Source organism: Pieris rapae, chromosome 22, assembly GCF_905147795.1.
Source record: "Pieris rapae chromosome 22, ilPieRapa1.1, whole genome shotgun sequence".
Taxonomy (NCBI): domain Eukaryota; kingdom Metazoa; phylum Arthropoda; class Insecta; order Lepidoptera; family Pieridae; genus Pieris; species Pieris rapae.
In genome coordinates this window covers 4,633,134-4,651,528 of record NC_059530.1, presented here as the reverse complement: position 1 = coordinate 4,651,528, position 18,395 = coordinate 4,633,134, and the positions used below count along the sequence as shown (strand labels likewise).

The following is an 18,395-nucleotide window of genomic DNA, read 5'->3' as shown; positions in this document are numbered from 1 at the left end:
TCAAAAAACATTATGTTAATTCTCACAGTATCTACTTTTGGACACTTACTATCTGTCATATCAAATAATAGATAATATATACTTCGAAGTTTATTAAACAATTGTTTGATGTTTTAGAGGATAAAAATAAGTTTCCTGAATTGAAGAACGTACTAATCTTAATAAACATTTTTGACCTTTTGTCCTAAGTGCCATGATCTAATGATGATAAGGGGGCTAATCACTAGGGGTTTACAAGTATATATTATTAAACATTTATCTGTTTATATTTTATTAGTGGCATGCGATTGATAAATGTCATGTGGATGATTGCAACAGACGTTATGATAAACAAAATTTTGGCAATTTAAAATATGGCCGGAGAGTTTATTGCCAGTTCTTCTCTTCCGTTCTACGTTTTCGTTTGAAAACTAGCAGTAAATGTAAAATTAGAAGCAGAATTTACATTTTCTGTTTTTGACGTTAATAATTGTACATTGTGTTACCTATATAAATGAATAAATTTGAATTTGATAATAAATGTTACAACTATGTATACGATAATAGCCGTGTTTTTTTTTCTATTAAGTACCGAAACTTACTGTTATCAGGATGATCAGTGAATTTCCGAGTACTTTTTCGACAGAAATATAACCAGATATCTCCGAAATACATGTCATATTAACTAAGTATACAACCAAAAATTTACCTTTATTCGTAAACCTTCGTTGTTGAACGTCATTCAGAATATACAAAATTTAAAATAATTTATAGACGAATAACTAAATTGATAACATATTGATAAATAATATCTTTAAATTTATTGAAATGTTTATAAAATGCAAATCGCTGTATCGCCCACGCAACAATGGCTGTAGGCTATGAGGAATATGAAAATTAGGGAATTTTAATGTATGCATAATATTGAAGCAATCACGGCGTCGGCCGTCAAACTGTCAAATAAATTGGGCATTAATTTGTGTACGAGCTTTACATACAGAGGTTTACCGATTGTCATTTGTTTTGCTCAATTGCAATTAAGTTAAAAGTCGGCAACGCACTCGCCAGCTCTCTGGCATTAAGTGTCTATCAAATCAAATCAAATCAAAAATCATTTATTCATATAGGTAACATAATGTACACTTATGAACGTCAGAAAAATTTAAATATACATTAAATGATTCTAATTTTACATTTACTGCCAGTTCTCAAATCAAGGGCGTAGAACGGAAGAGAAGAACTGGCAATAAACTCTCCGCCACTCTTTTTAATCGCCAAGTTTTTTTTTACATAATATATGTAAGGAGCTGCAACCATTACACCATGTTCCATATGACATCTTGAGTAAAAAAGAATAATAAAATAAATTGAAATCAAAGATTTGTAAACAAACTATGGGTGTTATTACTTAAGATCAGGGGACCCATATGTATGTTGTATTATAATATAAAAAAAAGATTTGCCTGTCTTTTAGATAGTTAGCCCCAATCGGAAGCGCAAAAGATCTGTTACTACTCAATGACATGTTCGGATTAACTGCAGCTGAGTTTCATCATCGGACGTCGACGCAGAATTCCGTATCACCTCGACGTCCATCGTTCCACAACTGAGCGTTTCTTAAGGCACTATGTGAAACCAGCCCACTGAAGTATTTCCGAAAGAAATCGACTTAGGGTCCTTCAAGAAAAGAGCGTGCTAATTTTAAAAGGCCGGCAATGTACTCGCGAGCCTTCTGTCAGTAAGAGTCAAGAAATCAATTCATCTGGTGAGAATTTTTTAGCTTTCTTCAGTTTAGATTCTTTTTGTTACTTTACCAGCAGACATGTTTTAAGCTTAACTGTTACACGCCTAAGTCAAGTTCAAAAATTTTAAGAGGACAAGAAATTAGAATCGGCTGTGGAGAAGAGAGCATGTTAATTCAATTCAATTCCAAATCATTTATTCATGTAAGTAACATAATGTACACTTATGAACGGCAAAAAAAAGAAATATATATTAAACGCTTATAATTTTTATTGAGAACTGGCATCTCAAATCAAGGGCGTAGAACGGAATAGAAGAACTGGCAATCTTGGTTATCTTAGATAATTATTTTTGGATTCCATCTAAACATATATTTTGGCAGCAGCAGAGAAAATGGTCTTCCATAATATCCTACATTGCGGGGGAGTTCTCCGGCCCCGGGCTGAAATCCTGGATCCGTGGTGTCTCCTAGAAGTCTACGCTTCCGGATTAATAAGGCTTAGCCAAAATATAATTTTAGAAACATAAGTATGAGTATTTCCAGGCCGTAAAACGGCACGTATGAGTTTTTTGCGTAACCGCGTTTCATTTACGAAGAATCTCTTTACATAATAAAGTATGGCTCTTTAGGAACGGTCAGAAAAATATTTTCCCCGGCTTTATTGCACAAGGTCGCTTAACTTGGACCTAGCACGTTTGTGTCATTTATTTTCCTTATGGAAGAGAATCAGAGGGATGATGTCAAGGTCAACAAATAATGGAAATAATTAATTGTTTGTCAGTTTCGGTCAATACAGGCTCAAAGTCCGTTTAATCGGATTTCTGAATATCGTAGATGACCGCCTAATAAAAGACAAGTCCTTTCACTAATCCATAGACAAGGTCTACGTAATCTTAAATCGTAATATTCAAATTAAGAACGTTTTTATGTTAACGAAATTTTAAAAATCATTATTCTTGCTTAAAGTAAACAATGTTTTAGACGATACAGGTCAAAGGTCAACCACGAAGTTTATACCACCAAAGAGTTATTAGTTTTGCTATGGGCCGCGAAATTTATAGTCTGTGGAATGTTACAATTTTACATATCCGTTAGCCGCGCCCGTATTGGGCGTTTGGCGCTTTCGTTATGTGAAACTAACAGCTTAATTAGCTTTAATTCAAATTTAAGTGATTAGAGAAAGTAGTCTATATTCTATAAGACTTTAGTTAACTAGGTATACAACTCGTATGAACTATACATGCACTATGATCGCAGCCCCAATAAAAACGATTATTTTAAGTTTTTTTGGATATTTATTTGGGTACAGGCTTAGCATACGTGGTGTCAAGATCACGTCGGCGTAGGACCGCCGCCGCGGGTGACACGCGCCTTTTACCCACCTTCCCCCTACCTCACCCCCGTTGCCTCAATCTACCCCCGACAACCCCAGTACCACGCATGCTCCAATTATAATCTCTTTAGGGATGTTCAATGTCGATAAATTAAATTTTCAACAATTAACGTTGACGATTTAATAGAATTGTCGAGTTCTTGATGGTATTCGGTTTGTTACATTAAAATAAAAAATACGTTTATTTTGGAACATAGGATCATAATGGTATCACTTATTCCACGTAATTAAATTCGAGCCTGTTGGCATCCCTACTCATCGGCAAAATACTGATTAAAATACATATTAGCATTATTTTTTGAATAAAAGAGTAGGTACTCTGTGCCACAGCAAGAAGGTTTCTACCTGGATTTAAATATTTCGTGATATGCATTAGCTTGTATCATTTGATGACTCGTCTCTGTTCCAAAAGTTAAAGCTTGTACAAGTGACAATTTACACTACTTAATATTTTCAAATAACAAATTCCTAAGGATCAGAACTTCGACACATACAGGACGTCATTATCTCGGCGCATAATGTGCGCGCGCAGTGGCGTCGTGAAGAGGGCCTCAAATCGCTACGAAAGAGCGAACGGTGCGCGCGTGTTTTTCTCAGCCTCACGGCATATCGGTACACCTCAGTAAGAGGCTTGGTGAGACCTGCAGCGGTCACTGACCGATACGGCGACCGCTCGACCTCCGCCCTGGCTTGGGCGGCACAGCTCGGCAACTTATAGCGTGATACTTAGCAATAAGGTGCCCTAATCGTGTGTCTTCATTTGTTTTTTTTTATTGGTGTTGATTGTTTTCGGTGTTCACGTCAACGTGTGTGTAAAGTTTGCGGTAGATATCGGCAACGCGTGAGTTTTGACCCAACTGACCTAATTCTCACATGAATGACTCGGAAGCTTATCCGATGATGCTAAGGTGCACATACGTATACTATGGGATGAGACATTGCACAGTTATAATCGTTAAGCTGTGACATTTGTATCAGTCTTATAATTATATTGAGCCAATTGGAAAGGCTATTACATAAGTTGATGAACAAACATTTTAATTTACTGATTAAATACATTTATGTATTTTTAATAGTATATGAAAAATATAAACATATTCTTAAAACACAAAAATCTTAACCATATTATTTATTTATTAATACTTTATTACCTTATTTAACATACACAACAAAAATAAAAAAATATTACTATTCACGCGAAAGACGTGTTTGATACTGAAACTCATGACTCAAGTAGAAAAGATTCTAAATTCAAATCTGATTATTTCCAAGGATAACACTTGTTTCTTTTTAAACGTTTAAAAATGGAAAAAAAGAATGCTCCGACGGGTTGCACGCTGATCGAAAGTAAAGATAGTCTAATCGCTCTGCCATGGGTTTTTTTAATACAAATAAACGTGGCACACAGAGATAGCCACAAAATTATCAAGCTGGTTTCGACGATAAATCAGATCCTTATAAGGTGGAATCGATTAGGTTTGATGACAAAATTATACGATTAGATGTTGGGTGAGAATATTTCTATGTTATATTTTATTGTTATATCCGTGTTATAACTAGTCTACGGAAGTTTAGTTACTCGATTATGACAATTTAGATTTAATTATAAACATACACTTTTCTTGAGCTATATAAATACGGTGCAAGATTTTGATTTTAAAGCCTCTAAATATTTTTTTTATAAATCGACCAACAAATAATGGAATCTTCTACAATAAAGGGGCAAGATTTTGCTAATTGGATGTTTATGCACCAAAACTCATTCACCGTTAGAAACCTAAATCATCACTCATGAAAATAGGCTATAAAATGTTACTAAAAACGTTAGGGATCCGTATGAAAACTTCGATAATGTATCCCAAGAAGGGAACCAATAAAAATTCCTACACCGCGATTTGCGAAAACTATTGACAATAGAGCAAAATGATGTACTACATTTTTATAGAAGACATAATATCTACAAAAACCATAATATGTCCGCGATAAAAATATATATAACATATTATGTAATAAAACATTACTTACTAAATTAAAACCATAATATTCATCATATTAGTCGTATAAAACCATCATATTAGTCGTAGCATTTAATTAAAGTTTCATAGAAATATTTAATCTATATTTTCAAAGAACCTTTTAATCTGTGTTGCCTCATCAAATATTTCGCTTTTACCACAGACTACGATCACGCTCAAAGCTCGTTCAACCAGAAAGCTATTTTGAAGTCTGCGGAAACATAAAGTCAGAAAAGGATGTTCTTTTTACGACTTTTACGAAAAAGATAATACTGAAATGGTACTTTGTTTACACGAACACAAATACTCGCTTCAACTCCACAGACTAAGGTATGCGAACGCAGTCAATCAAATTTAAGAGTTGGAAACTGTTTCTCTATATGGGATTTCTACAGGAAATATCTATAAAGTTTGTTTTTGCAAAGTAGGATTTTGAAAATCGAACGTGACGTGTTCAGTGGCGTTTGTAATTCCATTCATTGATCGGTCAGTTACTAATGAAGTCAAAGCATTAGTTAACGTTGACATCTGAGAACTGTTTGATCGATACGTTGGAATCAAGTTTAAAACAATATTTAATACAATATGTATGTACGTTCGTCGTATGTACCTTCCTATAAAACAGGCCACTTATAACACATAAAACTGGCATTCAATTGTATATAAACTGGTATTGGATGTGTGGACAGAAGTGTACACACATTTCTGTACTGTGACATTTATAATAATTTGTTCATAATTGTTTTTCTTAATATTCCATTTAAAGAGTATAACGAGAAAAGTTAATCGTGAACCATTTGAGCATAACGCGTTATATAGGAGTCATACAAGCGCGCTATCCGAAGATTCTCCAACAACGCGATTCCTATAACGCCGAACCAATCTACTGTTTTTTGAACTTGCGTCAAAAATGAAAAAAACTATTTAAAACATAACATTTATTTATCTAACATAAACTTAAATTCGATGTACTTAAAGATCAAAAAAGTAAAAAACTGGACCTACGCCTTTTTTAGGTCTAGGCCTCAGATTTCTGAATCTGTTTCAAGATTATTTGTCAATAGGCAAGTGGTCACGCCGACCATGTTTTTGGTCTATCGTCTCCTCGGTCTCCTCCTCCTTCACCGTTCGAACGAATTTCAAATGCATATAGAACGTTCATTAGTGCACAGCTGGATAACGAACCTACGACCTCAGGGATGAGAGACGTCGCTGAAGTCACTAGGCCAACACTGTATTAAAACTTTTATTTGAAGACGTCATCGCAGTAATTTGTAAGCGCAGATTTTAGTACACAGTACAGTTTAAAGTAGTACTGTAGCAATGCCGGCAACGCACTCGCGAGCGCTCTGGTATTGAGTGTCCTTGTAACACCATCGATTGCCTTCTGCGTGATTGCCGTGTTCTAAAAAAACGCGTTTTGAACGCATCATATTTGCTTTTAAGTACTGAGACGTCCGGAGATTTATTATATTTTAATTCCTGTAATCTTTGTAATTCAAACACATTTCGATGGATTTAATTAACACATTAATCCAATATAAAGCTGCGAATTTGGATAAATTAATTTCTAGCATAATCTTGACGTAGACATAAACACAGAAACTTAGCGCATTTGAATAATTTGCCATTTCCTGCGAGAAACATTGCTCAGAAATAGTTTGAGTGAATTAATCTGGCAACACCGCTATGAATTATGACATTCCTATTTATTGGTTAGGTTATCATTTTCTTAGTCACAGTTTTAGTTTAAACTCAAACTCAAAATAACTTTATTCATATATAACCTAGACAACTCATGGACGTCAACAGTCGACAGTTTAGTATTCTTCGTAGCTTAACTCACAGATCGGAATCTTAAAACTTTAGGGATTATCATCTTTCATTCGGGAATCGTTTGACGCCTCATCCGTACCTGTCATAATCATTTTTTTTATTTATATCTTGTTGCAAATACAGAAATATAGTATAATTTATAGCCCACTGAAGTATTTCCGAACCGATTCGACTTAGGGTCCGTCAAGAAAAGAGCGTACCGATTCTTAAAAGGCCGGCAGCGCGAGCCTTCTGGCAGTGCGAGTTTCCATGTGCGGCGGTGTCACTTAACATCAGGTGAGCCTCCTACTCGTCTGACTCCTGTAACATTAAAAAAAAATATTATTAGAATATATATATATATATAATTACATGAAAAGGCAGCCTTGCCGCTTTCAAGCGACCTCTTCCAGGCAACTACGTTTATTATGTTTAAAAATTTAAGACATAAAAGAAACACATGTGTGTGTGAATTACCCGTCTTATACCCGACTTAATATTTTAAAGATTCTAATTTTACATAGATAAAAAAAAATACTTCAAACCTACGCCCTAAACGGGCATGAAACGAATCAAATTGTTATGTCTACTCCGTAACGTAAACAAGAACCTGTTTGCGATATTAACGGCAAGTTGAACCTGAACCCAGTCAATTAATTTTGACTCATTCCAGCAATTATATGCTCAACACAAATTGCTGGAAAATTCGATAGTTAATAGCTAATACTTCACCGTGACATGATGAGATTCACACGGTCAGAGCTTTTGTTGTGACATATGGAAATAACTGGATTCGAAAATAAATTTTTAATATTAAAAACTTCTTTAATTTCTTTAAGTTCACAATGTATATTCTATTAATGACATTAATAGAATATACAATGTGAACTTCACATTAACAGCGGGTATTACAATTTTGTTTTTAACGATACAAAGAACAATATAGTAGCCTTATTCGAAATTCAAATTATTAAGTTTAAATATAGACACCGCGTCAATTAAGATTACATCAAGCTTTGATTATTCTAAATTCAAATTAATATTTTAAATATAGAATCCGTCTCGTTTAAGATACTTCAATTCAAATACAAACAGTACAAAAATAGTTTTGTTTGAAATGTGACACGTTTCAGATTAAATACTTCTCCAATTACTTCTAGTTCACGTTAACACCGAAAATTATGATTTTGTTTTTATCGGTACGAAGAATACTATTGTAGCGTAATTCGATATTCAAATCATTAAATTTAAAGATAGACACCCGCTTCAATTAAGATTAATTATTGATGTAACGATGTTTACGACATAAATACTTGTTGTCTGAGGATTCGAAATACAAATTAATAATTTTAAGTATAGAAATCGTCTCGTTTAAGAATACTTCAATTCAAGTATAAACGGTACAAAAATACTTCTGTTTTAACGTATAAAAAAAATAAGTGTACTTAGGAAATTCGAAATTCAAATTATTGAGTATAATTTGTTTTGACGAATCGGTACATAGATCACTTTGGAAATTCGAAATTCAAATATTCGTATTGAAATTCACCTACTTAGTACAATTAACACCTTATACACTTTGGGTGTCATTTATACACTCGAAATTCCTAAACGAGACAACAATAAAGTTTGAAAATCGAATCAATTAACCTTTGTTCGCTCACGAAAATATATTTTCATTTAATTGAAGGCTCATTTGGCACAAACTATTTTATTGAAAGAACAATGCGTCGGATAAATATTTTAAAAGCTGCGGTTAAAATCAATTAAAATTAATGATAAAATTTTCTGACCATCCGCTGCGGTGAATGCTTGATTGTATACCCCTTTTCATATAAATGTCATACAGAAGTATTGTTTGGACTAATGTACGCGGCTAATGCGAGGTAGGACAAGAGACAATTTCCGGCCTCGCCCCTCGCCATTACTAGAAACAATTCCCAAACCATTATCATGCCACCTTTACGAACACTTACGGTCTTATAAATTGTACCTTAATATTTATGTTTTAGATTCTTCCTTACTAGAGTTGCCTGGGAGAGATCGCTTGTTAGCGATAAGGCCGCCCGTTGCATCTCTTATAATTTTTATGTTATTCGTTCTTCTTTTAATGTAACCAGGTATAAATAAAAACACGTGCACTCTACGGTGTTTGTTCCCTTTGGAGTCTCTTGGGCCATGGGGTTTATGTGCACAGGCGCTAAGTAAAGTAATAAGTCTACTGATGATTTTACAAAATCTTCCATCTAAAATGTATTACAATTATGGTATAAATTTTACAAAAAAACAAATTAAAAAAAACATAAATAAGATAATATAAGCACACAATAAAAGAAAATTACCAGACATTTTAGGTATATAAAGCAGAAAAAAAATCATCAGCATAACAGCAAATTAGGTTCGAGAAAGGCACCCAACAATGCTTTCTCTAAATCAACTAGAAAATTAAATACTTCCGAGGTTACTAGGACTTAAATAAAAGACATTACCAAGAATTCTAAACAATTAAACCCATTCCATTAAATCTTTTAAGACAGTATCAAGAAGTCAAAAGTTCAGTTGCTGACAGATGCAGGGCTAATGACAAATTAAGCGTTTAATGTCTTTGAAACTCGAACAAAAACTCTTAAAATAAAAGCGTCGAGTACTTTTATCTCGGATATTTTGCGAAGTCCGCGTTTGTTTGTTAAACGAAGTGTAACGCACGGCCCCTTTATAAAAGGCGGATGTGGCGATCCGTTTGATCTGCTCTTATAAAACTCTTCATTTGTCAAATTAGTAGACTCTTTTATACCAATTCCGTTGTGTCAAATTGTGTATGAGTTGCAATTTAGTCAAAAGTTACACGTCACGCACACATACACAAATATATATTCAGATACGGAAATATTTAAATGTGATATTTCTTGCCGCCCACCATCACTTTATTGAACCAACTACAATTCTAGGTATCCCCAAACGTTATCTAGGAGAGAAGAGAAGCCAATATGCAAGCAGCCTATATATATAATAAATTAAATAGGCTGCTTAACATCTACCCTCTCACCGCCTACAACCTAAAAACCCGAATAAAAGACTGCCTTATGATCACGCCTTATGCAGTATTAGAACTGCTTTTGAGACCCATGATTTAAATACACGTTACTCATTCACTCACTTACTCACTCACTCATTCACTCTCTCACACACTTACTCATGCACACAATCAGGTGTGATGATAACGGTTTAAAAAGTAAAAAATAAAACGGAAATGAATTGGTTAAATTATTTTAAGTAATTAACTTTGTTATGGAAGAGCTGGGAACCCTAACACAGGTATATTTACTTAAAAGGGTTCCCAAATCTTACACTATGAAAAGAAAGATGTACCAACTTAAATGAATAAAAAGAAATAAATAAAAATAAAAAAATACCTCATAGGCCGGTAACGTACTTGTAAACCTCCTATTGTAGCTGGTGGTCCATGGGTCGGCTTACTGTCTCAACAAAAGACGTCTTTATACTGGTCCTTAATGACGTCAGAGAGTTCGTTATAAACCAAATAAAATAAAATAAATTCTAAAATTTCATTTTAAAAAATTTCAAGATTTTATTTTAAATTTGGAATCATACACAGTCGTGACGTCAAAAAAAATCGCGAGTGCAACCCGCTCCCACGACAATTACATTAAATAATGTGAGCAAATCACACACTCCGAAATGAGGCATAAAATGTTAGAGGAGCTTGGGAACGAGCCCTGAGTGCGTAATTACCCGTCGGGAATGCGGCCGAGTCCTGCGGCCAGCCTCTTCTAAACTGGGTATAAACAAGCCGTTCTATGCCCTTAACTAATTATACTTGTAAACAGAAATCATACGGTGCACAGCTAAGAACCACTAACGGTGTTAATAAACTTCCTTTACGGAACTTTTGAAGCTTAAAGCTTATGAAATTCACGGACTGAGGCGTCTAATAGACTAACGCTCGAACCTAATAATTAATCCACAATCTCAGATTGTTTCTAATCTGAGGTCAGATAGTGTCAGTCGATCGATCTAATATCTGCATCCCAATAACCAAACCCTACGAAGATAATCCATTCTTACGACGAATAGAATGCAATCTCTTCGCTCTTTACACTCATATTTGATAATCAATATAAACCAAATAAATTAAACCGTACAAATAATATAAATATACATGTCTATATTTAAAAGAAAAAATCTAAAAATAAACATCTTAAGATAGGATATCGACACAGATGAACTGTTATTTTCATACTAAGATCTATCCACATACTCCGATCCAAACTACCATGGATAGCTTGTATCGACAGATGGCTATTACAATCCGTCGATTTGTTATTGACACATATTTGGATTAATATTTCTATAGTAGATGGTCTAAAATGGATTGAGATAGGTTATTGAGTTTCTATAGTAGAACCTGTACACGTAGAATATAAGGAAGTTAAACTCAAATGTGTTGCAAAAATATTCAAATTTAAAATGACTGGCACAAACGAAACTAGTGTCTTTTCCACAGACTAACAAACACTAAATGAACATTTGTAAAAACAAAAAGATAATTAATAATCTAATGAAGGAAATATAATTTCTTTACATAATAATGAAAGGGGCTTACTGTAATGGGATAATTGACACGATAAGAGAATCAGGAAGGCGGAGGAGGATAGTTATACCTGTTCATCCGGGGTAAGGTTTTCCCAATTATACATTAACCCCGGCGGATCTCAATACAATGAGGGCCAGCATATTCATATGAAAATCCTTAATTAATATTTATTATATTGACTGCTTTTTCACTGTCAAGAAAGCTTAAGGCTTTTTTCTTAAAAATACAATTACTTAAAATTACAATCTATTTTTATTTTTTTCGACGTCTACCCGCATTTGTGACAAACCACGGGACCAATGACTCATTTGACGTAACCTGAAATTAAAATCCCTCTGTCACGCTTGCTTTTAGACGAACAAAGACTCTTGTGACTCCGCAGGGCATGTATAACAGGAATCGTTTCCCGCGCTCGGTTCGTCACGAAATCAATATCTTTTATTTTACTTACTGACACGAAGGGTGCGAATTTAATTAATACATTTTATTCACGACACGTGACATAACATCTCTAATTAAAGTCTAGAACAAGAATAATAGACATAAATCATATTCTTTTTAGTCTCAAATATATGTAACGTGTAAGAATGACTTATCAACACGATTGCTAAAATATACTAAAAAAAATGGGTATTTGGAAGAAATCGCTCTAAAGCGATACGGCCGCCAGTTGCTTTTCATTAATTTATGTTTAATATATATATTGTTTTTACCTTTTATGTAATGCAACGAAGTGTTAATTAATAAATAATAAAATGGGGCAAATAGGCAGCAGGCTAACATTTGTGACATTCATATTCCAAGAAAGCTCAAGAAAGTTGCCTTTTAAGAATTGGTAAGCTCTTTTCTTGAAGGACCTTAAGTCGAATAAGTTCCACAATGCGGCAAAAACGGCGTTAAAAACGCAGGTGTGGAACGATGGACGTCGAGGGATACGGATGGAATTTCGTATTACGTCTGATGACGAACTCTCTTTAATAAATGCGGTAGAAGATGCAGAGAGACCATCCCACTTCTCTACGCAACGCCAAAGGAATGCTGATGTGTTAATAATTCTTAAAATCTATTACGAATTAGTGTTATATTAATTATTTCAATTAACTTCAATATAACAATAATTATACATTACATTTTGTGGAACCAACTGCAGACTGAAGTATTTCCGAACTAATTCGACTTAGGGTCCTTCAAGAAAAGAGCGTACCAATTCTTAAAAGGCCGGCAACGCACTCGCGAGCCCTCTGGCATTGAGAGTGTCCATGGGCGGCGGTATCACTTAACATCAGGTGAGCCTCCTGCCCGTTTGCTCCCTGTATATATAAAAAAAAAGGTTGAACTCATTATTATACGAAATCTTAAGAGTGGTGTTTTTATATCAGTTCGGAATGTTTTAAAAATTTTAACAAATTAAAACACTCCTAATATTGTAAAATGACTCGCAGATGTCATTTGTGAAACCCATTGACATTTTAATGTTCAGAAATCTCAGAAATCCACGCCAATTAAAATAGTTTGGTAATTTTTTGTGGCGCTTCGTGGCGGAAGCCGAAGTTTGGATCGGGATACAGTTTGTTTTAGCCGTGTTTCTTGTTAATGCTAATGTAAATAGAGTTAGTATTAGTCCAGCGAGACTGCGCCAATTCTTTATTCAAATAAAACTTACTCTTTTAACAACAGTTAAGTTGCCTCTTTCTGCCATTTTTTTAGGCTGTCATAAAGATAGACGGGGTAAAAGCCTTCTCCATATCTTTTTTTGCATTTCTCTTTGTCTTGCGTAACGTTCATCTTTTTACCTTTAATGGGGCCATACAAAAACTAAACTACTAAATAATAAAACTTAAATTTTGTTTCAAACTTATATTAACATAACTTATACTAATATGAAATGTAAACTAATCTGTTATTGTGTGGATTAATAAAGCTTTAATAATAATACTAAAAGAGAGATGAGTGTTTTAGTTAGTCTACAGAAATGTGAACAACCAAAACTAACTAAAACTAAAATCCCGTAACTGGGGTCATTAGCTCAGAGTGACCGCAGAGTAACCACAGTTCTCTTTCATCTCTTTCTGTCAAATTTAGGCTGTCATATAGAGAGATGAGTATCTCAGTTAGTGTATTATTGTAAACATTTATTTCCCATACTAAAATATATGATCGCTCATTTGTATGTTATTGATAATTAAGTCACTTACAAGCGTCATTAGGCCGAATGAACGAACGTCTATATGATTGAACATAAGTTCATAACAGACCCCACACATTAGGTCAGGAATAAATCAATGTTATGGGAAAACGTTGAAGCATGTCGTCCGTTTCTTTAGCGCCATATATGCTAAGCAAATAACCGTTGAACGAGTTTATACAAGAGGAATTTACAATACAAATGTTGTATGGGAATACATTGATACTTGTACGCAACGAAATTTGAATAAAGAACACTTTTTTGTTTTAATTAAATATATCAATCTGTGGGCCATAAAGTTCGTAAGCTAATATAGAAAGATAATTTCTTTTTAGAATTTCATTTTATTATTTAATGTTACCCTAGTTGCAATGATTATAGCATACAAATTTTCGATGCCATTTTGTCTCTAGCCTCGAAATAGCCTTCAATTTCGATTTCTGTCCAGCGATCATTCTCTTGATATCGGAAGTATTATGAAAATTTATCGGAAAAAGGCAAATGAGCCGACAGTACCTACGCCCTAAAGATGTAGTCCCAGCCCGTGGTCACCCATTTTATTAGCGTTGCCGACCTATGAGGCGGGGAAACTAGTTTCCGAAAGTACTTTGGAATACTTTTCTTTTATCCGTTCGTTATTTTAGAAATATAATATTCTTATCCTCATAAATCTTGGAAATGCGAGGATTTGCATTTCGTCAACCCTTTTGTGGGCCATAGGGACAAACAAATCGGTTATTTTTAATGATTCAAAAGCATTTGTAGGGTAACAAGCACGCCCGTTGCATTTGTCATGTATAAGGGTAATTGTTTGACATGCAAAGCGTCGAGATCAAGCAGTCTGATGAGGGATTCATAGCTAGAAGTCGCGTTTTTAGCGAATTAAACCTTATTCCATTGTGTCAAGGTTGTATTTTAAATATCTCCAGTTTTACATGCGAATTCAAACCGTAATTCTAGAAGAAAAGCGTACACATTTGATTATACATTCATATTTCGATATACTTGATAGTTTTCGTTTATTCGAACTTGTAACCCTCTGTTATAGGTAGCTGGTGAACACTCGAAGCTTCGATAATGAATAATTCATTTGTTAATTGTGAATTTTCCTTTACTCGCGAGTACTTTAGCTTATCGGAGAACTTGAAATCTCTTGCTTTTCACAACGACACAGATTTGTTCTGTCTATGCCTAAATTTACATCTCGCACTAATGATTTGAAAGTAGAACATTTTAAGAAAAGTGGAATTCGAATTAGGAATGTTATATTATTATGAACCTAACCTATGCTTGAATGTACATCCAAGTTGAACCTATACTATAATTTGAAAAAAGAACCGTTTTAGTAAAGTCAAATTAAATTTTGAATTATATTATGAACGTAACCTATGCCTAAATTAATATCTGCACTAAGATTTGAAAATAGAACTATTCCCATCAAACTTGCTTCAACAATTTGAAAAAAGAAGAATATTATTTGGTTATGAACATCACCTTTTGAGTAAATTCACATCAAATCTGCTCCAACAGTTTTTTTTTATTTATTTATTTAACTTTTTAGTTTGAAAAAAGAACAACTTAAACAAAGTGATTCTTTATTTTATTTAAATTACAGTAACTATAATAAATTATAGTTTAGGCAAAACGTCGAACTGTCTCCACGATTTGAAAAAAGAATACTGAGTCAATTTTAAATTTCGAACCTCTTAATCGCGGAGTAACTCTGATGTCTAAGTTTAGAAATAAACAAAATTTGTTTATGCAAAGAATTGTTATTACAAAAATGTCAGTATTGAATGATTTAAATATTTTTATATCAGTTATTACTGGAGAATAAAACTAATATCTAACCCACATGCACCAACGTTACGTCCCCTTAAAGGAATTGCCGCTCAAAAATTGTAAGAAAAAAGGCACTTTGTTCGCACTTCACACAATGCATGTTCTTTGTAATAAATTTAACCGCATCACGTCATGCCGAAAACCTATTCATTACGTTGCATCCAGTCCATTCGTCGTATGGTTCAAATTTTTTGTCCATCATCTAATCGACAAGCTTTTATGGCACCTCGGCGCGGGCGCAAAAAGCTAAAGCGAGGGTCGAGCGGGCTGAATCGCTAGTGGTAGTCGCTATTACAGTAGATACAATTCTATCTCTAATTTCAGTATATACGGTAGATTTAGTAGAGTATAAACACTAAAACTTATAATAAACAGATAAATAAATCACTGGCGCTCCAAACTTCAGGTCTGAGCCTCAGATTTCTGTTTATCTGTTTCATGATTTGTCAATCTAATAGGCAAGTAGGTGATCAGCCTCATGTGCCTGATGCATGCCGTCGACTTTTTGGTTATATGGCACTCCAGTTTCCTCATGTTTTCACCAATAATAACCAATAAAAATATGTAAATACGTAAAAATTACGAAGTAAAAATCATTTCAACGAAAGATATTTGAGGTTTTGAAAGGTCATACTTAAAAAAAATAGCCTTCTAATCTCCAAAATCTCTAAAACACAATTTCATAAATCAGTAATTCAATAATTTCATGTCTACTGTATTCCAACGTATCTACTGTAATCCGGGTGAACCCTATAACTAGTTTACGGCGTCGACCTCAGTCCGTCGCGTAATCTCGCGAAGGGAGGTCGTTCAGTATTTTTATAAACAAATCTCGTTACAGAATCGATGTATACGAATAAATAAAAATGTTGAGGAACGTTAAAGTGTCGTGATGTAAGTGATAAGATTGTGTATGGGCTATTAAGCCTTAGTTGTGAAGTGAACTAAGCCAAGATGACGATGAAATCGCTGAAGTACAGTGAACGGGATGATATGATGGATGGCTTTAGTCCTGTGCCTCCACCGCTGCCAAGGCGACAGCCAGTTAGGAACATTTATGCAGAACCGTTCGTGGATCCGAGGTAAGCATAGATTAAGAGCTTTTTAATTACTATATAAAGCAAAAGATCAATCTTTCGATTCTTTCGCTAAGTCTGACACTTCTCCGTCGTAAATACAGCCTTTTGATGATTTCGAAATTTCCCTGGCAGGCTTCTCTATTTGAAATGTTTTTTTTTTACAAATAAATTATATATTTCGGCCAAATATGAATTTGAATTTAACAAAGAGTTTTGTTCGTGTACATGTCCTGTATCAAAAGCGCAATCACAAATAATATACATAATATAATAATTGTACGTTAAAAATTATTGTTCTTAAAATTTTTTTTTATAATAAAGTTGCTTTGAAATTTTAATCATAAACAGTAACTTTTTTTAAATCGTTGGACAATGGAACGATGACGCTAACAAATAGATTACGGACTTCGTATATAATTGTAAACCCAACCCTATAATTGTTTTATTGGCTATATATATACTTATATAATATAATAATAAATCACGAATTTTGATTAAACTTTACTTGAGTTACCCCACCTCATTATTTAAATTTTATTTGAAATTTATCTCTGGTCCCTTGAGTTTCGAATTATTGAGTCGATTGTATTAGATTTTGACAAGCGATTTAATTCGCGCATTCGACTCTAATCCAAAGATATTTTAGTATTATACATTTTAGACTATAAAACCTAGAATTGGTACTAGGAAAATTGTCTAACAAAACGTTTGAAAGAAAGGAATGGCCTTTATCAAAAATTCCTGAAATTCACTAGGAAATTTTCGGTTTGTATGCGCTAGCCCCATTATCTCTCTGTATAAGCTATAACCCAAAATCGATGATACCTTTGTGGATTATGTTACGCTGTATCAAACAGGGAATTATATACTCGGAAAAATACGTGATTGAACTCAAGTAGTATTTTTTTAAATCCCGTATATTAAATGCATAACGATTTTTTAATACAGGAGCCAATCACTAAGTCTTGTTTCTGATTATTTATCGTACTTTGTTTCTTATTTGGTTATATTCTACTACTACACCATACGTGATAGTTATTTTACAATAAATACGTGTTTTTATGCATACTTAGAACAATACAAAAAATTGATTAGGAGAGTACTAACACCCACTAATAATGGATGAGAGGATTGGGAGAAAAATGCTCAAAACAGAGAGAGATGGAGCCTATTGGAGGAGGCTCAAATTAAAACTATACTTACTCAATAAAAAAAAATGTTATATAGACATTTTATGTGTTTTATTTGTATTTTATTTGTATATTGTAAAATTTTCAAGGAATAAATGTGACTGAATTATTATTAATTACTATTAATAATGAATGAATAATAATATTCGTAGCTAAGCCTATCCTGATATCAAATTGGATTTTTTTTTTCATAGACAAGTAGATCAACCTTCTGTCTGACACATGTCGATGTCTGAATTTGAGACAGATTTTGATGATTGGTGACTACGTCGTAATCATTCACTTTTGTACACATTGTCTATGCTTGAAAACGAAATGCATTTTCAGATTCCTACAAAAAATTCATACGTTTTATGTACTATTATTTTTGAGATTTACTTTTGCTGTCAAGAAGAGGCATAAATTGCAGTGATTTTGCATATAATTCTTGAACTGCCCCTGAAACATTTCTGTCCTCAAGCTTGAGACGAAAACTTAACGACAAATTAATTTCTAAAATTTCCAGCAACTTCCTGGAAACCTTACAAAAGAAAAACTT

The 18,395-nt window shown here is 33.7% G+C and overlaps 1 protein-coding gene across 5 annotated transcripts in view; it reads left to right on the top strand.

The window, feature by feature from the left end:
- The first annotated feature begins 3,679 nt into the window (after nucleotides 1-3,679).
- Nucleotides 3,680-18,395, top strand: part of LOC110996534 (teneurin-a) — an 80,586-nt gene continuing 65,870 nt past the window's right edge. For 3 of the 5 annotated variants that reach the window (XM_045633070.1, XM_022264262.2, XM_045633066.1), the window contains exon 1: nucleotides 16,359-16,670. In XM_045633070.1, the coding sequence (XP_045489026.1) occupies nucleotides 16,543-16,670 (128 nt within the window). In that variant the 5' untranslated portion in view covers nucleotides 16,359-16,542. Of the gene's footprint in view, nucleotides 3,751-3,806; nucleotides 3,854-16,358; nucleotides 16,671-18,395 lie in introns of those variants that run through there. The other 2 variants (XM_045633067.1, XM_045633068.1) reach the window with 2 other exon arrangements.